The sequence below is a fragment of the Podarcis liolepis genome, assembly GCF_965112155.1.
Source record: "Podarcis liolepis genome assembly, chromosome: 12".
Lineage (NCBI taxonomy): Eukaryota > Metazoa > Chordata > Lepidosauria > Squamata > Lacertidae > Podarcis > Podarcis liolepis.
In genome coordinates this window covers 21720655-21748046 of record NC_139563.1, presented here as the reverse complement: position 1 = coordinate 21748046, position 27392 = coordinate 21720655, and the positions used below count along the sequence as shown (strand labels likewise).

Below are 27392 nucleotides of genomic sequence, written 5' to 3'. Positions count from 1 at the left end.
GGGGTTCCTTTTCTAGTCCCACATGGAGAATATAAAGGACTGAACCAGGGATCTTTTGCCTGCAAATCATGCACTTCAAGGTCCCTCCTCCAAGCAGCTACCTTCTGCCCCAGTTCTGACTGACAAGCCAGGTAGCCAATAACTTCATGGCAGCCTTTCCTTCATTTTCTCCTCCTACAGCATTCCAGTTCAGATAAAGTGGTCACTTGTCCCTTTAAAAAACATACAAGTAGTAAAGACTGAATGTGTATTTTGAATGCAACCTGCACTGAATGAAATGCAAAGGTATAGGTGCCCCAAATGAAAGCCCAAAATGAGAGCCATTGTGGTGTGGTAGTAGTTAGAGTGTCAGACTAGGACCCAGGAGACCAGGGTTCAGAACTCAGCCATGAAGTTTGCTAGATGACCTTGGGCCAGTCACTGCCTCTCAGCCTAGCCTACCTCACAGAGTTGGGGGGGGGGTTAACAGACTCCTAGAACTCAACCAGATTTTGCACATTTTGAAGACTAACATCAGAGCCATAAGGGCTAAAACCTGCACCTTCCCCAATTATTCTGAAGACATTGGCTCTCTGCTACTTGATATCCAATGCTACAACCAACCAACCCTTGAGAGGTGATTTCTGTGACCTTTGATTCCTGAGTGTCAAGCTCATATCTACCTCTAAGGTACGGTTGCCATATTTCAAAAAGTGAAAACCAGGACACCCTGAAAGCTTCTGAGATCCCCCCCCCAGACAAATCCCAAAGTTGTTGAGCCCCAAAGTTGCCAGAAAACCCCTGATTTTTCAGAAATTCCCCCGGACATTAATTCCACCTTTGAAATCCCAGTAATGTCTGGGGAAATGGCAGCCCTACTCTAAGGTGCTTTGTGTGGTCCACTCACTTTTAAAGTGCACTTATTGTGGTCCAAGACTGTTCCAGCGCATGAATGAAATCAGATTTCATTTTGACTTCACCCCTCTCCTGTATTTGATTTGAGGTCATAATAATCCATGGGATGTTCCTTGATCACATTCAAATCAGTGTTCACAATCAGCGATCTTCTGACACTTTCAGCATGTTCGCAAAAGGCTACCCTCAGCTTTTACAACACTCTTTTCCCCCACTCCTCCTCCACAGTTCACCCATATAAAGCAGCCTTGCTCATCCTAACATGCTCCAGTGCATAGCAATTAGATGACTAAAAGTGACACTCAAACAAGGAGGTTATTCCATCAAGCATTATCTGGCAAGATCAGCTTGTCTTCTGTTGTCTCATCTGCCCATTTTGTGTTTGCCAGTCCAAGAAGGATTGTAGTGATGCTTCTGCTTTGGGGTTTTTTGTTGTTGTTTTTGTAGCTGATCCAATTAGGTTTCATTACAAAAGATTTTTCACACACACATAAACCAGCCCTGCAAGCATTTGGACAGGATTTACAGAGAGAACTTTAGAGAAAAGATCTAGAAAGCATGTTGCTTGTTGATGTGTTAAAGAAGCTGGGTGTGACAGATAGATGTTGGGAAATATGTGTTGAGAGAAGACTACTGTGTACATGTGACTTTTTATTCCAGAATCAATGGAGGCTGAGTGCTTGCTTTTTCTATGTAGTCCACATACCATCTAGATCTGTTGCATATCCCCCCCCCCCAAAGCTCCCACAAAAAGTGCTTATTGAGGACCAGGTTTCATTCTGAAAATAAAAGCTTGTTGCAAATGGATTCTGCATCATCCCACAATGTGTCCATATGAAAGAGATGTAGGTAGTTGTATCCACACCTGCCCAATGATTTGGGTGGGCTTATACCAAGATTTCAGTCACCACTGGAGTAGGAGGAAGAAGACGACTTTGAGATTGCTATGCCTCTTGTAGGATCCCAGGGCAGTGTGTGTGCAAATGATCAAAGCAAAACAGTATGCTGCTTAACCGTGGATGTTGGCAACCTATGTCACAGTTAAACTATGCCTTAGATTACTCTGACTGCCATCGTTTCACTTCTTAAAGCAATAAACCATGGTGAACACCACCCACAGTTAAGCATCATACTGTTGTTTGGTTTTTGTCTTTTGCACACTGCCCTGGGATCCGATGGGATAAATGTCAGCCTAATTACTTTACAAATGGCAACAAATTGCCAAGGATTTGGCATTTTCCACGCTATTTTTGGAGCCATCAAAGATCACTTTTATTCATTTTGACAATTGAAACTGAAAGAGCTCCAGTGGCCTCGTTTTGCTTTGATTGAAAGGCAGGGATGAAGTGGGGGTGGTGGCAGGGAGGAGAGAAACTGAGCAGAAACAATAACTGTCTTGAGTCATTCTGTTGTCGATACAGCCTTGATGAATCAACCTGTCAGGTCTTTGGAAGTGCCTATAGAACAGAACGTCTGTGGCAAACACAGAGAATAAAAATCCACAGATTAAGATGGGGAAACGAGTGATATTTTTGTTTACAGTGCCCGTAAGCAGGAATGGGGGGAGGTTGGAAATCCATCCGCCAACGTCAGATGGGAGAATTATTTTTATCAACTCTTTGGGGGCAAATGAAGAGAAGCAGCATCATTCACACCCCTCGAGGGATCTGTGCCCTTTCACATTAGAGCAGGCAAAACATTGTGTTCTCATATCTGTCTCTTCTGTATACGTTGCATGATGAAGCTGGTTTCTAAAGCTAGTCATAAAAGAATCAGTAAGGAATAACTCCCTCTGAAACTGTGCTACAAAGCTGAATGTATGAGCAGCATCAGTGAACGTGAAGCAGGTGGAATGAAACTGGCGTTCTTAGAGGAAAGCCCAGGTAGAAGGAAAATGCAAGAGGAGGAACAGAAGATTCCCCTTGCGTCTTGGCTTGTTTCTGTTTCTGCCCAGCTACAGCCATTGCTAAACCCTGTGGGCTGAATGTGATATATACCACATTGGCAATTATTCTAGCAACACTTCTATGTATTTGCCAGCATGGTTCCATTTTTTTTAATAATAAAAAAAATCACAGTGTGTAATGGTTGACACTAGGAATGGGAAATGACAAGTTGACTCAAGGTCTACATCCTTTCCTGATGTGTGTGTGGGGGGGGAGGGGAATAGAATAGACTGGGAAAGATAAGCTGTCACTTCCTGCATCTATCATTTGTGGGCAGCTGCTTGATCAAAGTCACCCTGCTGACAGGACAGGGGTTGGAAAGGAGATGACCTTCATGTACAGCGTTGCTGAGCAAATGGATTCAGAAATTACAGATTTGTGTGAAAGCCAAACATCACTTGCCCATATTGAAATGCCTGCAGCCTCATCATAATACTTTCCCCCGCCTTCAGTTCCTTAGGATGGATGTACATGTAACGTACCATGACCTTTCATTTGAACAGCAGGGCGTTATCAAAAGACGCTTTTGTGCCCGCAGCTCATGTCACCTTTGAGCTTTTCTCGTCTTCTTTGTGAGAATGTGCATAAGATCTTGTTCTGGGAATCCAAGGTCAGGGCCAGGGGGAAATGTGTGTGCACATGCTGGGAATTGTGGCTCTGTGAAGGGTAAACTATAATTCCTAGGAGTATTTCAGGGTCAGAGATGCTTTGAATGTGCTTTAAATGTATGGTGTGCATAAGCGCCACCCACTGTCACCATTACTGTCACCCTCCTCAAGTTAGAGAGGAAGCATCTGAAGTAGAGAGCTTCCTATGGTGGAAGATCAGGGATCTGAATGGCAAAAAGAGTCTTGACAAATACAGGAGAGCCAGTTTGGTGTAGTGGTTAAGAGCAGTAGACTCGTAATCTGGTGAACCGGGTTCGTGTCTCTGCTCCTCTACATGCAGCTGCTGGGTGACCTTGGGCCAGTCACACTTCTTTGAAGTCTCTTAGTCCCACTCACCTCACAGAGTGTTTGTTGTGGGGGAGGAAGGGAAAGGAGAATGTTAGCAGCTTTGAGACTCCTTAAAGGGAGTGAAAGGCGGGATATCAAATCCAAACTCTTCTTCTTCTTCAGTAGGGCCCCTGTTTCACACCCTTCAGCCTGTAAAGAGAGATGGCGATGGGGACAAAGCTTAGCAACATTACCCCTATTCCCCTCAACTCATTGGGTTGGTTCTAAACATGAGCAGAAGGTGTGAACAGGGTTACTGCTAATGTCACAACTGTTCTTCCTGCATTTTTCTTTGCAAGTAGAAGCATCCTTCCATGTTTTTGTTTTCTTGAACAGATTTGAGCGTATTCATACTAAGAAAGGGAATTACAGTAGGTCTCCAGTTACCAACCAGGAAGATGTAGATGATCTGGCAACCTTGGAAGTACTAGATGAGGTAAGACATTTTTTTTATAAAGAAAAAAATGCTAGGGGATTTTGTAGATTGGGAAAGCTGCATGCTGAGAACAGGCACCCACCCTGGGTAATAGTCTTCTGTGATAGGACAATCTGTGGTTTAAATTTCTGGATGGGGTTTTATTTCCCTCATGGGGGTCAGTGGACTATAGGACCAGGTGTTATTGGGCTATAGTTCCCGATGTTCCTGACCATTGGGCATGCTGGTTGGGGTTAATAGGATCTGGAGTACAACAACATTTGGAGAGCCTTAAAGAATCAATCCTACCACCTGGAAATGCTGTTAGCCTCTGATTTTGATACTCACCAAGCCAGTGGTTCGTCATTATTAGTCGATTTCTAGAGTGTTTTATACTTTTGAAACAGCTTTGCCAACATTAGCCAATTAATGGCACAGGAGCTGAACTAATGGATGCAATTAATCTAAGGTGTTAGGTTCTCATCCAAACATTTATTTGCACTATGATGAGCCATATGCTAAGAAGTTGTTTTTTTGCCAAAAGGCAAAAGTCATTAAATGTGATAGCGTGTGTAGCTAATGAGAGAAAGAAGTAGCAAAATTCTCCTCTCCTCTCCGGTCTTGTGTGAATTTTGCAAGGCAGGTATAAAAACATGGTGGATGATGAGCTTAAAGGTAAAATCATGGGCAACACAAGGCCAACACAAGTGCTGTATATCCACAAACTGTGGCCTGATATGTTAGGGTCTCCTACATAATGTTACCTGAAGTGGCTAAATTAGATTAGAGTCAATCTGTTACTTCTTACTTGGGGCAAATGACAAAATAAGGCAACTGAGGAAATGATAGAGATCCCCAAGTGCGTATTCTATATGAGAGTGAGTAGACTCTGTAGAAGGAGCCATAGCTCAGTGGTAGAGTACACTCCTCGCACACCAAAGGTTCCAGGTTCAATCCTTGGTGTCACCATTTAATTTTAAATAGATCTCAGGCAGCAGATTAGGAGAATCTTGGAAAGTTAATGGCAGTGAGAGTTGACAAGTTAGATAGAGCATTAGTCAGACACAGTTAGGATGGGCCATAACGCAGGGACAGAGCATATACTTTGCATGCTTTAAAGGCCCCAGATTCAACCCACAACACCTCTAGGTAGGGCTGAGTGAGAAGGTCACTTATCAGAAACCCTGGAGAAATGCTGCCAGTCATTCCAGACAATACTGAACTGGATGGACTCACTGTGTGACATAGTAGGAGGTCTCCTGTGGCTCTAATACATTTTTGTGCTACTAATCACTAATGCAGATGCACAGAACTGAAGGTAAATGAGCACATAGTAAGGGAACACACAATTATGCATGTTGGCAATATGGCTCAAGACACCAAAATGTTTCTGATGTCTGTGTAGTATCAAGATGCTCCAAAGTCCTGGTTCTCAATTCCTTTGAATAAATTTTCAAAACCAGACATCAATAGACATGTCCTTCTCTGTCCTCCCCCCCCCCCAACAGAATACAGTAACAGAGCAACTGCAAAAGAGCTACGCCAAGAATCAGATCTACACCTACGTGGGGGACATTCTCATTGCAGTCAATCCTTTTCGGAACTTAGACCTTTACGCTACACAGGTAGGAAAATAAAATCTTGCAATTTTGAGTGATTGCACACATCCACCCCTTGGTAACATCACTGGGCTTGAGCACATGACCCTGGAGCTTTCAAATACCTCTCTGGAGCTGTTTGCTTAGATCTGTCGGAGAAGTGATTGATGTCCGATGCTTGGACTAAAGACAGGTCACAAGGGAAGAAGTTGTGCAAAGTCTCATTTCTCACTCTGAGTTGGAAGAGAACACTGAGTGGAATATTGCCTCTGAGCATTCAGAGCTAAGCAAATGAGTACAGTGGTACCTCAGGTTAAGTACTTAATTCGTTCCAGAGGTCCGTTCTTAACCTGAAGCACCACTTTAGCTATTGGGGCCTCCTGCTGCCGCCGCGCCGCTGGAGCATGATTTCTGTTCTCATCCTGAAGCAAAGTTCTTAACCTGAAGCACTATTTCTGCGTTAGCGGAGTCTGTAACCTGAAGCGTATGTAACCTGAAGCGTATGTAACCCGAGGTACCACTGTATTCCGAACCAGGTAATTATAAATTTTGGCAACATCACTTCTCAGTCAGTCTCATGAGGCCAGTGGCACAAGATGATAGTCTAAAACAGAGGAGTACATAGCATTTCTCTTTTAACTTTTCAGCATTCCAAACTGTACATTGGGGCCAAACGGACTGCCAACCCTCCTCACATCTTTGCTGTGGCTGATATCGCATACCAGTCCATGGTCACATTCAGCTCTGATCAGGTAGTGGTAATGGTGGGCCAGGTTTGATATACCCCTCTGGGTTGTGAAGATAGCCGGTTATAGCATGTGCTCTTCCACTCTTGCCTTCAGTGTATTGTCATATCTGGAGAAAGTGGAGCAGGGAAGACACAAAGTGCCCATCTTCTGGTTCAGCAGTTGACTGTCCTTGGAAGGGTAAGACATATCCTAGACCTCTTTATTTATGTCTTTGCCAGGCATAGGCAAACTCCAGCCCTCCGGATGTTTTGGAACCACAATTCCCATCATCCCTAGCTAACAGGGCCCAGTGGTCAGGGATGATGGAAATTGTAGTCTCAAAACATCTGGAGGGCCAGAGTTTGCCTATGCCTGGTCTTTGCCTTCTGCCATCCTGCACCATGCCAGCTCAGCCACCAACTTGTAAATAAAGCCTTGCCACATCTTTCTTTTGCACCCTTAGACATGATCAAATCCCCAACAGGATGGAGAGTGGTTCAAATAAATATGTTCCCCTAGTTAAGGGACTAATAGGTGAACTAGCCTTTACTTTCTGCTAGTTATTGATGGTGGACATCCCCAGATAAGGAGGATTCCAATAACCCCACAGAGGAAAGGAGTACTATTCCGTCACTGCTCTGAAAAATTACGTTTGTGTTTTAAAGTTCTGTGCATTTTCCTTATTGTTGTTGTTATTTTGGAATAACTAGGCTAATATTTTGGAATATCTAGGCTAATAACAGGACACTTCAAGAAAAAATTCTCCAAGTCAACAATCTCCTGGAGGCTTTTGGAAATGCGGGCACTATTATTAATGATAATTCCAGCAGATTTGGGAAATACCTAGAAATGAAGTTCACTTCCAGTGGAACTGTTGTAAGTGCTCTGATTTCAGAATACCTCCTAGAAAAATCAAGAGTCATACATCAAGCTGTGTAAGTAAAAGGAAAACAAAGGGGGTGCTTTTCTGGCTGTGGGAAAGAGAGAGGGATGCTTGGTTCAAACAAACTCTAAGGGTGGTACAGCCTACATGTCATTGGGGTGGGACTCCATCTGCCTAGCCCAGGCACTGTAAAGTCTAGCAGGCATAGGCAAACTCGGCCCTCCAGATGTTTTGGGACTACAGTTCCCACCATCCCTGACCACTGGTCCTGTCAGCTAGGGATGATGGGAGTTGTAGTCCCAAAACATCTGGAGGGCCGAGTTTGAGGGTGCCTGGACTAGCCCAATCAGACACCTTGGATGTTGCCTCTGAAACTGCATTGTGCATAACCTGAAGTGTGTTGTTGTTGTTATTATTGTTGTTGTTGCTGTTGTTTGCATTTTATGTTGGCTAGTGCCCATGTAGCTTGGGCCTTTACATCTAAGCCAGGCTTCCTCAAACGTGGCCCTCCAGATGTTTTTGGCCCACAATTCCCATGATCCCTAGCTAGCAGGACCAGTGGTCAGTGATGATGGGAATTGTAGTTTCAAAACATCTGGAAGGCTGAGTTTGAGGAAGCCTGATCTAAGCTCTGTGTAAACATTATGATGACCAATACATTGATTTATTTGGGTTAAACATTAACAGTGGACTGGGAATCATGATTTCGCATTCCCCTGAGTTGGGCTAAGCTACTTCTATGATTACTATTACCATTTATTGCATTTGTTAACTGTTGCGATTCTACTGTAAGCTGTTTTGGGAGGGCTTGTTGCCCTGAAAGGCAGTGGGAAAACATTTTGAATAAAATAAATTTTATAATAGTAAAAGGCAATAAGAAATTAGACGTTACTGTTTCAATGTTGATTGTGTTTCAATCATTGCCATATTGGAGTGTGTGGTGTGTGTTTTTCCCATTTCAGAGGAGAGAAGAATTTTCATATTTTCTATTACATCTATGCTGGTTTGGCTGAGAAGAAAAAACTAGCTCATTACAAATTGCCAGAAAATAAACCTCCCAGGTATAACATTCCATTTGTATTGCATTCTTTAGGATAAATTCATATGTGGGCTGCCTTTGCTAGAGTGAGCCTTCTGAAATGTAGAGTGGATTCACAATTTCTCCTACTCTTTTCCCTGTCCCCATCATCCCTCTAGGTATCTACAAAATGAACATCTCAGAACTGTACAAGATTTAATGAACAATAGCTTCTACAAATCCCAGTTTGAATTAATTGAGCAGTGCTTCAAGGTGATTGGGTTTACGATGGAGGTGAGTGTCAGTGATATTTTAACTTGGGCACCTTAGAGAGAGAAAAGTAGGTCTTGATTGACAGTAGCACGTATGAAGGTTGCCAATCATTTCTAGAGTAGTGGGGTGTCTCGCTCCCAGTTCAGGGGCCTGATCCAACTCCCACACTAATTTCTCCCCCCAAGATGCCACTAATTTTGGAGGCAGTGGCAAAAAGAAGGGGAATACATCTGACACAGTGCTAGAGTGGCTGAAACCCATTGCCCTGATGGGAATGCAAATCACCTCCTCTCCGGTCAACAGATCCGCTGTTGGATGAGCAGAGAGAGGGCAATAACACCAGACTGTCTCTATTTTCCCCGAGATGTCCCTGATTTAGAGAAGCCATCCTGGTTTCTGATTAGATCCTAAAATGTCCTGCTTTTCCTTAGGATGTCCCTATTTTCACTGGAGAAACATTGGAGGGTATGTATAGGGAAGTTTTTTAAATGTTTGATATTTTATTACATTTTTATATACGTTGGAAGCCACCCAGAGTAGCTGGGGCAACCCAGCAAGATGTGTGGGGTATAAATAGTAAAATTATCAGTAGGGAATGGGATGTCTCTATTTTCACTGGAGAAATGTTGGAGGATATGTAACACCCCCTTCTCAGCTGATCTGCATGGATTAGCTGAGAAGGAGGGTCTGTATGTCTGATTCTAGCCCTCAGTTTCTAGCCAAAGAGTGAGCTGTTGGTCCAGAAAAGCTTGACCACCCCATTCTAGAGTACTTCCCCAAAGGTGGCAGCTGGTGGTGGCTTTAAGTTGTGAATCTGCACTCCAACAAACCATAATCAGTTGGCTATGGAGCACGGTTGCTTGGTAGCAAAACAAACTACAATTCCTAGCTCATATTACTATGAGTTGGGGGGGGCACACAGATAGGCTGTATGTCAGAGCTTTCCTTCTAATTTCTGGATCTAGCATGGATTCAATTGCTGGAATACCCAAGCCAGCCTGGTAATGCCCACTGAGTATGGTTTGTTAGCAGAACAAAGAGAGTGACTCTGTGCCAGAGGCCAAATGGGTAGCTGTCTGTTATTTGGAAAGACAAAGCAGAGAGTTGAGTGATATGAGCTAGAAACTGGATGCAATAGAAGTCTGGAAAGGCAGAGAGAGTGCCAGGCCTGATTTCTGCTAGAATCCAAGGATGTGGCTATGGGAGAAGCAAGACCCTCTTTTGGTGCTGATGCTGTGAACCCCTCCATCAATGGCTCAGGTTGTATATGTGTGTAAATAAACCTTATTTCATAAAGACACCACAGTCTCTGCTGTGCCTCATTCCCAAAGGGAAATACAAACCCTTCGTAAGCATCTGGAACACCCGGAATCTTGCACTGCTCAGAGTTTGGGGTGGCGTGCAACATTAAGTGCAGCTAATCCAGGGATTTGTGGTTTCTTTTGTCCTGGCATGAGTAGGAGGAGCAACTCCTGTCCAATTTGCTTGTGCATAGTTAATGCCTTACTGTGATTTGTGAACACTGCCATGAAATCGTGTTCAGTGTCAGCTTTGTTTTTTTCGGACCAGCTAGTACAAAAGACTGTAATTTCAACAAGCTTTTCATCAGGCAAAATTAGCCCTTGAAGCACACACAAGTGGGATGAACTCTAATGTCTTCTTTCTAGGTTTCAGTGTACCCTGTTTCCAAACAGAAGAGGCTGGCTTGTCTAATTTGTGCTCCCTTAAGAGGGAATTTGAGCTATAGCTACAGCAGGTTTTGACTCTCCATTGACAGCACTCTGCTTTTCTGGGTGCACAGGAAGGGGGGAAATTACATGGGAGTGCGTGAAAAAGTGAAGCCCCCAGAAATGTCTTCTTTAGACTTCTGTTTCCTCCAGATTCTGCTATGTTTAGAAAGGCTCTGGGGCAGAACTTGATTGCAGTATGGTCAAAACAACCCCCTAAGCATTTCAGAAAATCTCTCCCTTTTTAACAGAGTGGCAGGTCCCTGTGCTGTAAACACATAGCCTATATATTCCTTTGCTCCTTTAAAATCAAACTGAAGGTTACATGGCAACACACACACACACACACACACACACACACACCATGCAGGAAAAGGGCTGTTGGGAATAAAAGTAATCACGCCTTACAAGTGATCAGGAAAGGGTACAAAAGATGTTAGCTGCAATACATGTAACATGGTGTAATGACAGAAGTCGGTATAATCAGTAGTCAATATAATCATTTCATTCCATTTATCAGAATAATTTACAAATAGACATAGTGGGTGATTATTTCTTCAAAAGAAAAAGAATCGAAACACAAGCCTATGGGTAGTAGGTCTTTTGTTTGCTTGTTTGTTTCCTTAACCCTAAGATTTTAAGACTCAGAAAAATGTTTAGAAGAAAAGACCTAGGGGGGGAAGATCCAGAAAAACATGCCCATTGAGTATTTAATAGAACTATTCTTACTCTTTTAGCGATTATAGCCTCCATGCCATACCTTTTTAAAAAAAAAATTCAAGCTGCACTGTAAAGTTAAAGCAAATTGAAGAGGGTGCAGCCCCTGGTAAAACGCTAGTTCTCTAAATGCAAGTTGGATATGAAAATGAAGAAATGAAATGCTGTGATTGTTGCCTGGGGTGTCAATTATAAGGCTATGAATTGGAATGTTTTTGTGCATCTGTCTTTCAGGAACTAGGGAGCGTATACAGCATCCTTGCTGCCATTTTAAACGTGGGCAACATCGAATTCTCTTCCGTAGTAACCGAGTACATGATTGACAAGAGCATCATTTCCAATCCAACGCCTCTGGAGAACTGTGAGTTTTCTTTCCTTTTTATAATAATTAAATGCATTTTGCGAACTGTCTCCATAATTATGAGCTCCAGACTTATCTGCATATTGCAGAAATCTTACCTCATTGCTTGAAAAGCTCTACACAGCCTGGGCCCAGGCTCTTAACAAACGTCACATGTTTTTAAAGCAGCTAGTGGGGCTGGGATGGCCTGTTTTTTCATAGAATCATAAAATTGTAGAGTTGGAAGGGACCGTGAGCGTCATCTAGTCCAACCCCCTGCAATACATAAATCTTTTGTCCAACATGGGGCTTGAACCCATGAGCCTGAGATTAAGAGTCTTGTGCTCTACCAACTGAGCTAAGCTCAGTGTCTCCCACAACAGGCCACATGAATTTTTAGAAAGCCTAGACCAGTGTTTCCCAAACTTGGGTCTCCAGCTGTTTTTGGCCTACAACTCCCATCATCCCTAGCTAAGCAGGACCAATGATCAGGGATTATAGGAACTGAAGTCCAAAAACAGCTGGAGACCCAAGTTTGGGAAACACTGGTCTAGAGTTTGAGTAGGGACTTTCCTCCTGTGACCCTCAACCTTGAGATTATTTCCTGAGATGAATAGCTGTAGCACTGGGGGACTGGAGAAGATCTTTCCTGAGGCTAAGTACCTGAGCATCTGGGTGATTAGTTTTTTGCTTTGGGGACAGCTGAGGTCCCTGGTAAGTGTGGTAAGGAATGGGACCCCCTGCCTGGTCCATAGTCCAGAGAGAAGCTGCACTCAATCTTGCAGCCTCTTGCACCAGCTCCATGCTGGGTCAGGGAGCATAGAAGCCCTGCTGGCAGAGCCTACACAACAGGGGTGACACCATAGAGTTTCATCTCTTCAGGAGTCCCAACAGTGAGAACACTACCCCCTTCTATTCCCCCCCCCCACGAACCTAGAGGAGGTTAGATAGTGGGAGGGCCTAAGGTGCATGTCTGGTTTCCTGCACAGGGTGAGAGCCTGTACAACAAAGAAAGACACCAGATGCCTTCAGAATGAGAGTCTGTAACTGACAGAAGGCTGGTCCTCCCTTGGTGTGAGACAGTGGGGGAGTAGATGCGCTCTAGTATGATAGTAACTTGGTGAGCTCTGTGGACTTTAGTAACATGGTTCCCAGTTCTCTCAGGTGCCTTCTGGGATGATGGCATTAGGTCCAGTAGCGGACAACTCTGGGGTTGCGCGCTCATCTCGCTCTATAGGCTGAGGGAGCCGGCATTTGTCCACAGACAGCTTCCAGGTCATGTGTCCAGCATGACTAAGCTGCTTCTGGCGAACCAGAGCAGCACATGGAAATGCCTATACCTTCCTGCCAGAGCGGTACCTATTTATCTACTTGCACTTGACATGCTTTTGAACTGCTAGGTTGGCAGGAGCTGGGACTGAACAATGGGAGCTCACCCCATCACAGGGATTCGAATTGCCAACCTTCCAATCGGCAAACCCTAGGCTCAGTGGTTTAGACCACAACATCACCCATGTCCCTCTGGGATGATTAGTTGGGGCTGATTTTGTCGTGTGCTGTTGTTGTTTGCACAATGTGTTTGGGAAGCATTTGGGGAAGGAGGAACATGGGTTAGGCCACCCCAGTTTCAGTGATCATGGATAAAGGGAGATTTAGCCATTGGGAAGTCATATCAAGAGGACAAGGCTATAAAACTGGCAGGGACCCTCTACAGCACCCTTTATCAGCCCAGATCGCATGAAGCCAAAAGAACTCAACAGCCCTTACAGAAGAATGCAAATAATGAAAAGCACAGGTGAAATCAAGCCCTGCCTTATTTAAAACCTCAAACAGCCAAATGCAATTGCATCGCGAAAATTAAAAATACGCAGTTGCAAAACGCAAAGACTCTTTATGTATATTTGTAAGGAACACACGTCTACCTCTTTGCGGGTGTACCCCCCCCCCCGTTTTGATCTTCTTGCAGAGCAAGGAGCTGCAGTCTTCATACTTTGCACAACATCAAAGCCCTTTTCCTTCTCTGCTACTTCCCACTGTACAGTTGGTGGGCAGAAGGAGACCCAGGGTGCTTAATGAAATGCATGTGGTATCCAGTCTGTGGTCTAGGGGTCCCCCTCACCTGTTATAAGGAGATTTTACATATAAAATTAAGAAATGTTTGATACATTATGGATGTGACACCATTCCTCCGTTTTCCAGCCGCATCTTTGCTGTGTATACAGGCAGATGAACTGCAAGAAGCTCTGACCTCTCATTGTGTGGTGGCCCGAGGGGAAACTATTATACGGCCCAACACAATGGAAAAAGCTTTCGATGTAAGAGACGCCACAGCCAAAGCCTTGTACGGGCGTCTCTTTAGTTGGATAGTCAACCGCATCAATGCGCTGCTCAAGCCAGGTACATTTTTAAGGTAAGGGTTTTTTCTCTCTCGTAAGAAACAGAACCTTGTTTCAGTGTGAAATGCATAGTATCTGGAATGTCCCGAGACCCCAGTCATCCAGACCAGAAATTTCAAATGGAATACAATACCAATTTCACTAGCTATTCCCAAACCCAACTTTTAAGATATTCTATTCTAAGCCCTTGCAAACAAAGCAAGAACAAGACTAGAGTAAACAGTTTCTTTGTAGTTGTGCTTCTCAGCAGCACAAGCATGTCTCTCTTAGCCACATCCCTTGCCTCATGTCTCCCTTAGGTTTAAATTTACAGTTTGGGCTCACTCCACCACTCCATGCATATAGAAGCCTCACCTCTTTCTTTCTGCATTCCAGTATGCAAGCATAAGGTCTGATTTACGCATTGCAAGGAGCCTGTGATACGCACTGGCCATGGCTTCTGTGTGTGGTAGCTTATGCCTGCAGCAGGGTGAAAAGAAGAGCTCACCATGTGGATTGGCTGTCAGCTGGTGTTTCTGGCAGCTGCTGCCAAAGGTGTGAAAACTGACCGTGTGATCAGAGTGATCCATGCAGTGCTATTTTGTGTGTTGCAGCAGCTGCAGTGAAAGCAGTTTCAATCTGCCTTCATGTGCCATTCATGATAAACCTGCCCTGAGAATTCACTACAGGTTGCTATCTTAGCTTCAGACATTTGCCTGGGTAGTGATAACATTTGCATAGCACACAAAGAGATGTGCTCCTTCCTCTCCACCTTGCAGAAAATGGACCAATGTAATGTAGCAGCAGACCCTGGACTAGTTTTCACCTTTCAGCAGGTCTTGACCTATAAGGGCTAACAAAAAGGCTTCTGGGCTTTGAACAAAGGTTATTTTAAAATCTTTTTCATTTCATTATATATCATTTCCCAATATTTCTTGATTATTTTACAATTCCACCACATATGTAAAAACATACCCTCTTTTTCTTTACACTTCCAACATTTTTTAGAGCCTGTTTTATACATTTTTGCCATTGTTACAGGTGTAATATACCATCTATACATCATCTTCATATAATTATCTTTTAACAATATGCAATCAGTAAATTTTTAATTAGATTTCCATAATTTTTCCCAATCTCCCATTTGTATATTGTGTCCTAGGTCTTGTGCCCACTTTATCATCTCACTTTTGACTTCCTCATCTTTAGTTTCCCACTCTAATAGTAACTTATATGCTTTCCTTAGGAATTTTGTATTATCTTCAATGACTTCACCTTGGAATCTAGATAAAGTATAGCTGAATCCTTTTTTTACCTTCTTTAAATACCTCGTTTAATTGTAAGTGTTGCAGCCAGTCTCTTACATGTATTTTAAGCAAGGGGCTTTTGTCCTGATTCAGCCAGGATACATTGCTGTAGAGCAAGATGCCTTTGTAAATTCAGATTTGCAATGCAAATTAACCCACGGGATATGCAAATACTTGTGCCTTGTATGAACACTTTTTGCCCAGGAGCAAGGACTGGCTGATCTTGTGGCCACTCTTACATTCAGAAATAAAGGGCTTGTAGTTAGACATTTGGTCTCCGGCTGACTCTCCTTGGCACACAGCACATTAGACTCTGTCAGAATCTCAAACTGGAGGAGACCCTGCCCGGTTGCTGACTCCCAACTGTGTTTAACCAGACATGTAATAGTTATGTTTTTGAAGTAGCTGCAGGGTTGAAGCTGATGTGAAATAACCAAACGGCGCTGGAGAATCTAATGTGCAAATTCTGTACATTTCAGCGGAAATGACGAAGGGCTGAACATTGGGATTCTTGACATCTTTGGTTTTGAAAACTTCAAAAAGAATTCATTTGAACAGCTCTGCATCAACATTGCCAATGAGCAGATCCAGTTCTACTTCAACCAACATGTCTTTGCGTGGGAGCAGGTGGGTGCTATAATTTGTGTGTCTGTGTTGTGTTTGTTTATTTTAAGTGTTTTATGCTGCTTCAAAAAAAAAAAAAAACCAGCTCAAAGTATCGTACAAAACCAAAAGAGTTGGTCAGTTTTTAAAATCGCATAAAGACAACACTGAAATGACAGCATCAAATTGCCTGTTGAATTACTGGGCCACTCAAAAAACCAGGAGAAAAAAAGATGCATTCGCTAAAGGCAAACACAGCGGTAGGACTTCCCAGTCAGCTTACGTTTTACTCATCCATTGAAATCAGTGAACATGACTACATTAGGTCCATTAACTTCACTAGGTCTAACTTCGAGTAAAACTAGTTGAACGCCACCTCAAGTGTTTGCACCAACACCTTTTGCACACTGACAGGGAGCGTGCCTCTCAGCTAATGTATCCCTCAGCCCCATGCTTAATGAGTGTACTAATCTATGTGCATAGGACTCCTTCTCACACATTCTGAATGTACAACAAGCGCAAAGAATATGGTGGAGGCGAGGCATGCCAACTCCTAGAGGCGGAGGTGTCTTTGACCCCCTCCATATTGGCTGGCAGAGGGCCGGGCCCCCTCAGTGTTGAGGTGGCGGAGGAGGCTGAGTGCAGAGCCAAGAGAGGTGCAGTTCAGTGGCTGGCTTCTCCTGAGCGCAAGAGAGGAAGCCACACTGCACTCGGCCTCCTCCCGACGATTCAACAGCACATGTGCAACACGTGTCAGGCCTCCCAAGGTGCAAGACCCTCTGGTGGAAGCAGGGCTGACAAGTGTGACCAAGCAGACCTTTTCAGTCTCTTTACCTCCCCTGCTTGGGAGGTGTTTAAGGACATAGGTAAAGGTAAAGGGACCCCTGACCATTAGGTCCAGTCGCGGATGACTCTGGGGTTGCGGCGCTCATCCCGCTTTACTGGCCGAGGAAGCCAGCGTACAGTTTCCGGGTTATGTGGCCAGCATGACTAAGCCGCTTCTGGCAAACCAGAGCAGCGCACGGAAACACCGTTTACCCTCCTGCCGGAGCGGTACTTATTTATCTACTTGCACTTTGATGTGCTTTCAAACTGCTAGGTTGGCAGGAGCAGGGACCGAGCAACGGGAGCTCACCCCGTCACGGGGATTCGAACCTCCGACCTTCTGATCGGCAAGCCCTAGGCTCTGTGCTTTAACCCACAGCGCCACCCGAGTCCCGTTTAAGGACATAAGAATGAAATGCCTCTCTTTTACCCAGCATCCTCTTCTCACAGTGGCCAACCAGATGCTCATGGGTAGCCCCAGACCAGAAACCAAGGGCAGCCCCTCTCTCTCCACCTGTGATTCCCAACAGCGGGTACTCACAGGCTTGCAACCTCCAGCAATAGAAGCATGAGGAAGCCATTGGGGCCCCTAACTATGGATAGCTTTACCGTAACCAAATTTGTCTAATCCTCTTTCAAAGCCACCCAAGTTGGTGGCCACCGCTACTTCTGAGAGTGAATTTCATAGTTTAACTATTTGCGTGTTCGGACCAAGAAACCTCCCCCCTAAATAAATTCACACTTGACTCAAAATTTTGGTTTTGGTTTTTGGCAGAATTTAGGCCACAACTTTATTGATTACAGCTATTGACTGTTTGCATAGGCTCTAGTTACAGATAGGTAGCCGTGTTGGTCTGCCATAGTCAAAATAAAAAAATTCCTTCCAGTAGCACCTTAAAGACCAACTAAGTTAGTTCTTGGTATGAGCTTTCGTGTGCATGCACACTTCTTCAGATACACATAGGCTCTGGTTCGACTAGCTCCCTGCCATGCAGGTAGCGCTGACCCAGGGTTCCAGCATAGGTCAGCCAAGGGTGAACACCTGGATAAGCAGAAAGCTGGGAATGGGCTAACTCCACCACGCAAATGTCCTCCTGGACTCAGGCACGGGCAAACCCCCTCTCAGGGGTTGACCAAACCATCGAGTCCCTGGATTCCTTTAACAGAATATCCTTCACAAAGGGATGGCGAGAGTGTTCTCCCATCCCTATCACCTGAACCAGAGCCTATCCACTACCTTACAAGTTGTGATGATTTGCTACGCAGCGGGCGAAACCCAAATGGCGAGAGCCAATCAGCCAAGTGGGGAAAATTCCTGCTGTGCCCCTGTCCCAATGACAGACAACACACGACAGCATAGCAAGGTCAAGCGCAAAGCCTTAAAAGTAGGGAGAGGTGGGCGGGTGTTCCGAAGGCACACACCGAAAATTGAAGCTCCGGGTCACATGCATGGGCATAAATAGGTCCCTCAAACCATTTGGACTGCGTCCCATTGGCCAGATTGTACCCAGCTTCGAGGGACCTACCAATCGGGTGTTGTGGCTGACCAATCGTACCCACCCACAACACAGGGTGTCGGTTTTCCAGGTCTCACTGCAATACGTGCCCTCTTTAAGGGAGGACCCGATTTGGTGCATGAAGTACTTTCTTTTGTCTATACCGCTAATTTTTAAGGATAAGGTCATTTTACATGTAAAAAGAGCATTTAATGCAAAGGCTAAAAGGTTGTGGGTGGGCATGGTGAAAATGAGCTTGGTAATTTTGAACCCATACCCAATTTTATCTAGGAAAAGTTACCTACAACTTCTGTTGGAGAGGCAATGAAAAACCAAAGACTGTAAAATGCTTTGTTTATAATACATTCTATGCAGAACTGTATGATTGCTTTCTGCAATTTAAATGTCCGTCTAAAACTACATTAGGCTTCCCATTTACAGTATCCAGGCAACAGAACACAGTGATAATAGGTTTGGTGCAAATGCTATGTTGTTTTCATGAGGAATAAGGTGTACTGTGTAATTTATGGTTCAGCAGCAGAATTTTTTTTTTTAATGAATATCATACAGAGCAGCTCTTTAAAAACCTGGAACTTTTATAATCATTTGCCAACAAGCATATTAACCATGAATATTATGTGGGGGAGAAAAATGACAATTTGCTTTTATTTCAGTTTTGAAATTTACTGCAATTCAAAAGGTGGGGTGGGGTTAGTCTGACTGTACAGTTTAATCTGATTTTTTTAAGACGGATGCCAAATGAGATAGTGCAATTACCAAAATGCTAATGAACTTGAAGGGTCAGTGAACAGACTTCAGGAGCTTATTAAAAGGGTGAAAAATGAATATTTAACAGTTTAAAATGGCAGTGGGGTATTTGTTTAGGAAAAGATTCCCCAGTCAAGGAAAGAGCAAATGTTACAGAAACTGCTGACTATAAGCCTCCATCTAGTAAACTCCTTCTTTTGTTATGCTGCCCCCCCCCCAGACTGTCAGTATCTTGTGGGAGGGATTCAAGAGCAAGCTGGGTTTGTGCCATTGAGGTGGATTTAAGCACTCTGTTGCCGCAGCACAACAAATCCGCTTTTGCAAAGAAATTGACTTTTTTTGCGGTTAGGAAAATGGCAGTGGAATGCACCGGAACACGTAGGGTGAAAAAATGAGAAGATCATCAAGCAAATCAGGATGGGTGCTTGTCATGGAACAGTTGCTATATGGCAAGCATCTCAGTTGTTGAGCTCTGGTCCTGCTTACATTCTTCCCACAAGCTTTGTGTGAGCAAGCCAGGCTGAATGCTTTAAAAGGTTCATCTGGAAGAACCCTAAGTTTAGATATTCCCAAACTCTTAATATGAGCTCTTAGCAGCCTGAATCAGGAGACTTGGGGAGCATTGGGGGAGGGGTTGTGGAGGAAGAAGAGGAAGCAAAGGATCCCTTTACTGCCTACCTGAAAATTGCCTCCACTGTGCTGTAGATTCGGAGCTTGCTCTCTGCTCTGAACCAAAGTGCAGCTTAATTGCCATATAGAGGGTACCTTTTCAACTCTCCCTTTATAGTGGAAGAAGGAGAGATGTTATTCTTTTCCCTCCCCCCCTCCCCCACTTCATAGCATGCATCCTGCCATTTCAAGGGTGGCTTAGTAAAAAGTCTCCTCAGTTTCATACCACAAGAATAAGTGAGGGGAAAACAGCTCTCACCTGGAAGAATGGGCTTTTACAGTGCCAAGTGAGGTAATAAATAGGCTTGTCCCTTTGGAATACGCTATAATCTAAAATAACTCCTTTAACTGCACTTTGAACAAGTGGTTTCCAGATGGCTACTCTGCTGCTTAATGCGTCTTTTGCTTTAGAGGCAGAATATATTTATATTTGTAAAATGCACTTAACCCACGTAACGCATATCATTATAACCAAGAGAAGGAGACTATTAACCTGAATGGCTCGGATACAAGCTATTTGCTGTAGCTGCTTTTGCACTGGTCACTTAATGTAACAGCTCCTATGTGTATAATGCTAACTGGACAAATCATAGTGGCTATGACAACCTATCACATATATGACAACCTATCACATATTTGGAGATACCACCCAAAGTTCAGTCGGAAAAGCAGGAGACTCTTAATCTGAGTCATACGTTTAAGCCCCACGCTGAGCAAAAGATCCCTGCATTGCAGGGGGTTGGACTAGATGACCCTAGCAGTCCCTTTCAACTCTTGTTGTTGTTGTTTAGTCGTTTAGTTGTGTCCGACTCTCTGTGACCCCATGGACCAGAGCACGCCAGGCACTCCTGTCTTCCACTGCCTCCCGCAGTTTAGTCAAACTCTACATTTTTATAATTTCAGCTCTACAATTCTATAATTCTAATTAACCACTTACCCTTCAGCAAAGTTTCCAAAGAGGTTTACAAGGGAAAAAAAACAAGATAGAATATATTGCTAAAATATAATGAAAATTGGCACTTATCCTGCTAATTGGAGCAAAAACGCCAATTTCAGCCCATTGAAAAAACACTGGGGAATCACCAGCCACCACAAATCACATAAACCAGCTCCCACTCAATGTACTCCTCTACAGCTTTACTCTAAGAGGCAGGTATTAGCCTTACCTACACCTTTAGCGCTTACTGATGCTGCTTTTGGTAATCTTGATGGAGAAGCCAGAGACGTAATGAAGATGGGAGGTTATTGCGTGGTGGCCATTTCCTGTCAGTATGTCACATCAGTGGGGAGACTGTGCTTTCGTCAAACAAAAGCTGACTGAGAATTCATAAATAGTGTTTTAATACCCCCCCCCCCCAGACACACACCTGCATTTTCAGCCCTGTCAACCTGTCTACGTTTCACAAGAACTGACTATTTTAGGAACAGCTTTTATCAGCACGACACAGAAGTGTTTGTTCTGGTGCATAATAAAAAAATTCCTTCCAGTAGCACCTTAAAGACCAACTAAGTTAGTTCTTGGTATGAGCTTTCGTGTGCACGCACACTTCTTCAGATAGCATGTGAAGATGCATGTGAGGATCATGGCGATGTTTTAGCCATCTTATACTCAGAATCATGTCTGTAGGTTTAAAAATACTTAGTGTGGAGATTTGGGGTCATAAAAATGCCTTTGACGGGAAACAGAGGTTTTAGTTTTCCCCAAACCGGAGCAGAGGATGAAAGATTTGCTGCAGAACAGATTTATTTCTTGGGGGGGGGGGGCGTGTTGACAGCTAACCTAAAAGCTCCGACTCCCTTCTGTGTTCTTCATTTACATGAAGCACTTTGCAGTGTTGCTCAGCAGCAAAGCACATTTTGTCCTCTGTTGCAGAATGAATACCTGTACGAAGGCGTTGATGCACGAGTTATTGAGTATGAAGACAACAGGCCCCTGTTAGATATGTTCCTGCAAAAACCAATGGGATTATTGTCCTTGCTTGATGAGGAAAGCCGGTTTCCTCGTGCCACTGATCAGACGCTTGTGGGTAAGCCGTTTGCAGCTTGTACTTAAAGGTGCGCTGGTATTAACAGTCCAAGTTAAAGAGCATTTCCTTGTGTTTTCAAATTCCGTTGTCAAAGGGTTCCAGGTTCAATCCCTGCTATCTCCAACTAGGGGCAGGGAAAACTTCAGTCTCAACCTCTGGACAACCACTGCCAATCAGAGTAGACCAAAGGGTGCCAGTGGCAATCCTGTGTCTCATTTATTTATTTATTTTAATGGAACCCCTTATATGGGATTTGTATATAAATTTTCCCTCACTGGGAAAAATCCATGTAGCGCAAGCATGGATAGTTGGCCCCAAAGAATATTTGACGTTTTCTCCCCTTATGGCTTTGATCTATAGGCTAACACTAAAACGAGGCTGCATTTAAAACTGTATTCTAACTTATGTTTTAATCAACTGTTTTTGTGTGTGTGTGTGTATGTGTTTGGGGTTTTTTGTTTGTGTTTTTGTTTTGAATGTTTTTACTGTATTTATATTCAGTGTTAGCCGCCCTGAGCCCGGTCTCGGCCTGGGAGGGCGGGGTATAAATAAAAAATTATTATTATTCATTATTATTATTATTGTGCCTTTGGGAAGAGCGAGCATAGGAAACTGCCTTTTACTGAAAGACACCTTCAGACTATCTAGCTCAGTGTTGTCTACGGCAGGGGTGAGTTACATGCAGTGGTGCAGCCAGGTAATTTTAGACCCTGCAGTTAATGGTCTTATGCCCACCACTACTAGCTGGCCATTTGTATTACATCAATTGAGAAGAAACCACCAAAACGGTATTAGAAGTTTTTATGGAAGCATCTGCACATGCCTACTCATTTGCAGATGGAGAAGGAATAGGTGGTGGAAAGCAACCATGGGCAGAAGTGCATTTATGTTATTCCCTTAGAAGAAAACCTGTGTGTTTCCCTTACAGAGAAATTTGAAGACAACCTGAAATCAAAATATTTCTGGAGACCAAAAAGAATAGACTTGACATTTGGGATTTACCATTATGCAGGGAAGGTAAAATTATTTGTTTGGTTTATAAAAATAAATTTTAGGCTACTTATCAAAGCAGGTTATAGAACACTATCAAATTGCATTATTTCAATAATACATCATGATACTTGTTTACTTTCTGGCACATGAGGACATGAGACTTCAGATAATTAAAAATAATTGGTTCAGAATAATCATTTATATTCTTCCCAATAAATGGAAAAAATTTGCTGGGAGAGAAATCCTCCAGTATCACAGCCCAAAAACAAAGTCGTGGCATCCTTTTTGCTGTTTAAGGCATGCATACGCAATGCAACTGTAAAAACAAAGGAATGGTATACAAATTTGGAAACTACCTGAAGCAGCGCTTCACTCACTAACAGATCCATTGTAGGCATATTAGGGGTTTTTGGATCAGAAGTATGCTGATGATCACTTGGTGGGTGAGGCAGCAAGTGATTCAGCTTTCTGATTACAGCCTGAGGCCCAGTTCATATGTCACCAGTAGCCAAGCATGGGGTGAGGCAGACGTACCCTCCTAACACCAGCATCACTGCAGCATACCTGAGCAGCACTGGGATGAGGCAAGCCAGTGTGAATGTTAGGGGCACATGAGCACATTGGCAGGAGTGTTGGGTGGGTGGTAGAGGTCCAGTTTTGACCATGCCACCCCCCTGTTCACAGCCCCATACAGGTAAGCAGCAAGGATGGTGTCAGGAGAACAGCTCAGCATCTCCACACTACCACCACTGCTGTAGATTGTTACCACTTTGTAGCTTTTAATGAATGGTTTGATATTGGAACCAGTAGGCCTAATGCATGGAAGTATTGGTCAACGTAAGGAAATTTGCTGTATAACTTTTGCCGTCCTGTTGTTTTTTTAAAAAAATAGGTTCTATATAACGCAAGTGGGTTCTTGAACAAAAACCGAGACACCTTACCAGCTGACATTGTACTGCTCTTGCGATCCTCGGAAAACTATTTGACTCGGCAGCTGGTAATCCACCCTCTTACAAAAACAGGTAATGTGTCTTACAGTACTAATGCTACCCTTTGACAGGTCCAGTGTTAGGTGCTGCCTGCCTTTGAGTTCACAACTGGGCTAGCATCTTCTACCTTACCATGGAGGGAGGCAGGCATTTGCCACGTTGCTGAGCGCCACAGGAAAGGAGCAGTGGAATGAAGGCTATGCAGCGGATGTGTTGCCCTCATCCAGGAAACATTCCCTACAAGCCGTCCTTCCACATGTCCTACCCTCTGGGAACTCTTTCCACACAGTTCTGTCTGCTGCAGAACCCCTGTGCCTCAGCTGTTGCACTTCAGAGACTAGGAACCGAGAAAGCTACCTTACACTGAGTCAGATCATTGGTCCATATAGCTCGCTATTGTCTACACTGACTGGCAACCACTCTCCAGGGTTTATCGCAGGTGTCTCTGGCATACCTACTTGGAGATGTCAAGAGTTCAGCCCTTGAACTCTTGTGTGCAAAGCAGCTGAGCTGAAAAGTCATAGGGGAACGATTTATTTCCTTAAAGCCCAGTAAAAAAAATGTAAGGTGCAACTCTATGCCCCTACTCTTGTGTAGCAGTATGTTGCAGGGGAAATTGGCTGTAGTATAATGAAGGAAGACTCAAAAGAAAAAATATGAACTCTTCATTTGACATTCTTTTATTTTGTTAATATATTTTTCCCATTTTGCAATATTCAACAATGAATCTAAATCTGCACAAATCAAAAATATTTACTGTGACTTCCCTCCCTCCCCTTCTGCAGTTTCTTATTTCCTTACTGCATATCCAAATTTATCCTTTTTACAAATTTATCCTTTATAATTCCTATAAATTTCTTACTGCTCTTGTTTATATCAATCCTGCTAACGTTTTTAATTGTTTCCAATTTGTTTTCATGTATTCAATTTCCCCCATTCTGTTACAAAAAGTCTTGATCTCGTAATCTTCCAGTAGGTTTCGCCATCTCTGTGAATTCCATCAATTTTAACTGCCAATGGTCTCTTTTGGGGGCCAAATCCTCTTTCCAGTTTTGGGCATATATCATTTGGGCAGCCGTGGTTGGATACATAAATAGTTTATTATGGTCTTTCGGCACCTCATCTCCAAGTATACCTAGAAGAAAAGCTTCTAGTTTTTTTTAACAAAGGTTGTTTTCAACATTATTTTCAATTCATTATGGATCATTTCCCAGAAGGCTTTTGCAATCTTACAGGACCATATGTGGTACCACATATGAAAAAAGATACCTTCTTTCTCTTTACATTTGACATTCTCTCAGGCTCCAGTAGCACCCTCTGCCACCCCCCCAAGGATGCATAGTACTTGGTTCATGTTTATTATCCACCAACCACATATATAAGTAAACCAGCAGTGACCACTCACCAGTCACGACATGGGCAGCTTTTGTGACCCAGCTCTGGCTCCCCTGACCCAGAAGGTCACACCAACCATGGCTCTGACCCCTGGGCTGTCCCCGTAGGCTGTGGGCCATCCAGGTGACCTGCACCACCAGCCAATCGGCTGCAGCCCCGGGGTCGGAGCTGAGACCAGAAAAGGAAGCTGCCGGCGATACTGGTCAGCCATTCTGGTCATATTTATCACTGCTCACCTCAAATATGGCATGAGAATATGAAAAATGCAAATTATGCTTATGCACTATTTGTCAATTATTTCAGCAGCCAGCACATAATTAGTTTTCCCACAAGTGTATATGGTGGTGTGTTTTTCCCAAGTACCCAACTGCAAGATTAATTTATATTTAAATTCTGCATAATTGAAGCCACTTCTGGAATTGTAATGAGGAAGTCGCTTTATGGAAGGCATTTGGGATAAGAATTTTTTTTATAGTCAAGGGTTTTCAAAAAATTTGGTGCAAATGCTCTAAACTGGGTACATCAAGTCCCCACAAATCACATAGTAAGCAGACTAGGCCCTGCTAGTCCACATTGCCCTGTCTGAGTTGCAGGATACCGTAGTCCACACAAAGAAGAAAGTGTAGCACAAGCCTGTTCAGCTGTTCGTCAGGAGGCAGGCAACGGCGCAGCTGGGGCTTGGCTCTGGGACCAGGTGAGGGCCTGTCAATAGAGTTGCAGGGGATGGAGGCAGTTGTGGTGTAGTGGCTTGAATGTCAGACTAAGATCTGGGCGACTAGGTTTTCAAATCCCCACTCAGCCATGAAGCTTGCTGCGTGATCTTGGGCCGACCGCTGTCTCTCAGCCTTACCTACCTCAAAGGGTTATTGTGTGGATTAACCAAGGAGGGGGAGAGAACCATGTACAGTGGTACCTCGGGTTAAGTACTTAATTCGTTCCGGAGGTCCGTTCTTAACCTGAAACTGTTCTTAACCTGAAGCATCACTTTAGCTCATGGGGCCTCCCGCTGCTGCCGCGCCGCCGGAGCACAATTTCTGTTCTTATCCTGAAGCAAAGTTCTTAACCTGAAGCACTATTTCTGGGTTAGTGGAGTCTATAACCTGAAGTGTATGTCACCTGAAGCGTATGTAACCCGAAGTACCACTGTATGCCATCTCCAGCTCCTTGGAGAAAAAAGTTGGATATAAATGCAAAACATAAAAATAAACACTTTATAAGGGCATTTAAAATGCTCATTAATACAGCCTCCCTCTTTGCTTCCTGAACCAGCGTGGGCAATGCTTTCTAAGACTTGTTCCTTGTTTATATTAGAGCTTGATAGGCCATCATAAAATTGTACAATATGCTTCAAAATGATGCAGAACACACCAGTCACTTCTCTAAGGTAGTGCAGTTCCACAAAAGGCGAGGGTGATAAGGGGGGGCTCTGGTGTCTGTAATCACATCAATAAGATTTGGAGAATAAATGTAAATGCCAAGTATTCATTATCTTCTCTCTTCGCAAGCAAAAGGGAAACGAGGAATGTGCTTGTGGCTCATTGAAAGCTACACGTATTATGTTTTTTAAAATAAAATTTATTTTTGTATTTTCTATTTTATATAAACAAGTGAATTAAAAAATAAATAAACATATACGGTAGTCCCCTTTGACTTCCTTCCCCCCATTGTGGATCTTAATATAATGATTTTCTCCTATGCCTCACTTTCGTAACTATTCTTATAAATCCTTTATCATTCCATAGTTCAAATTTTTGATACAAGTTTTCTGTCAATCCTACCAATGTGTGTAATTGTTTGCAATAGTTTTTCAAATAAATTATAAGCTTTCCCCATTCTTTATTAAAGACCTCCTCTTCCTGGTTTCTTATTCTTCCTGTAAGTTTTGCCATCTCAGCATAGTTCCATTTCTGGACTAACAGAATCCGCACAGCCGTGCTTGCATGCATAAAAAGCTTCATCTGGTCTATAAATTTGTTAATAATAATCATACATGGAGGGCAGACTTCAATCTTACGGAATCTACTGTGTTATTGTCAGTGCTTTTTTTCTGGGGGGGACACATACCCCTAAACATTTTGTGAATCTAAGTTTGGCCTCATTGAGGGTCAGTATTTCAATATGAGTAGGAAAATGAGAGCACCCCTAAACATTTTTTTTTGGGGGGGGGTTATTGTTGTTTTTTACTAGAGCCCTGAAATCCACCCAGAGGCAAAATACATTCACTTGGAACTTAAGCAGATGCTGAGCACAGGGATTACTTCTGAGTACAGTGGTACCTCTGGTTACGTACTTAATTTGTTCCGGAGGTCCATTCTTAACCTGAAACTGTTCTTAACCTGAAGCACCACTTTAGCTAATGGGGCGTCCTTCTGCCGCTGTGAGATTTCTGTCCTTATCCTGAAGCAAAATTC

The 27392-nt window shown here is 43.5% G+C and overlaps 1 protein-coding gene across 1 annotated transcript in view; it reads left to right on the top strand.

The window, feature by feature from the left end:
• Positions 1-27392, top strand: part of MYO3A (myosin IIIA) — a 102419-nt gene that overhangs the window by 43441 nt on the left and 31586 nt on the right. The window contains exons 10-22 of the mRNA XM_083467358.1: positions 4172-4271; positions 5759-5875; positions 6496-6600; positions 6691-6774; positions 7309-7511; positions 8422-8520; positions 8657-8771; positions 11429-11555; positions 13734-13944; positions 15696-15843; positions 21451-21604; positions 22533-22621; positions 23490-23619. Coding sequence (XP_083323484.1) covers positions 4172-4271; positions 5759-5875; positions 6496-6600; positions 6691-6774; positions 7309-7511; positions 8422-8520; positions 8657-8771; positions 11429-11555; positions 13734-13944; positions 15696-15843; positions 21451-21604; positions 22533-22621; positions 23490-23619 — 1682 coding nt within the window. The remainder of the gene's footprint in view (positions 1-4171; positions 4272-5758; positions 5876-6495; positions 6601-6690; positions 6775-7308; positions 7512-8421; positions 8521-8656; positions 8772-11428; positions 11556-13733; positions 13945-15695; positions 15844-21450; positions 21605-22532; positions 22622-23489; positions 23620-27392) is intronic.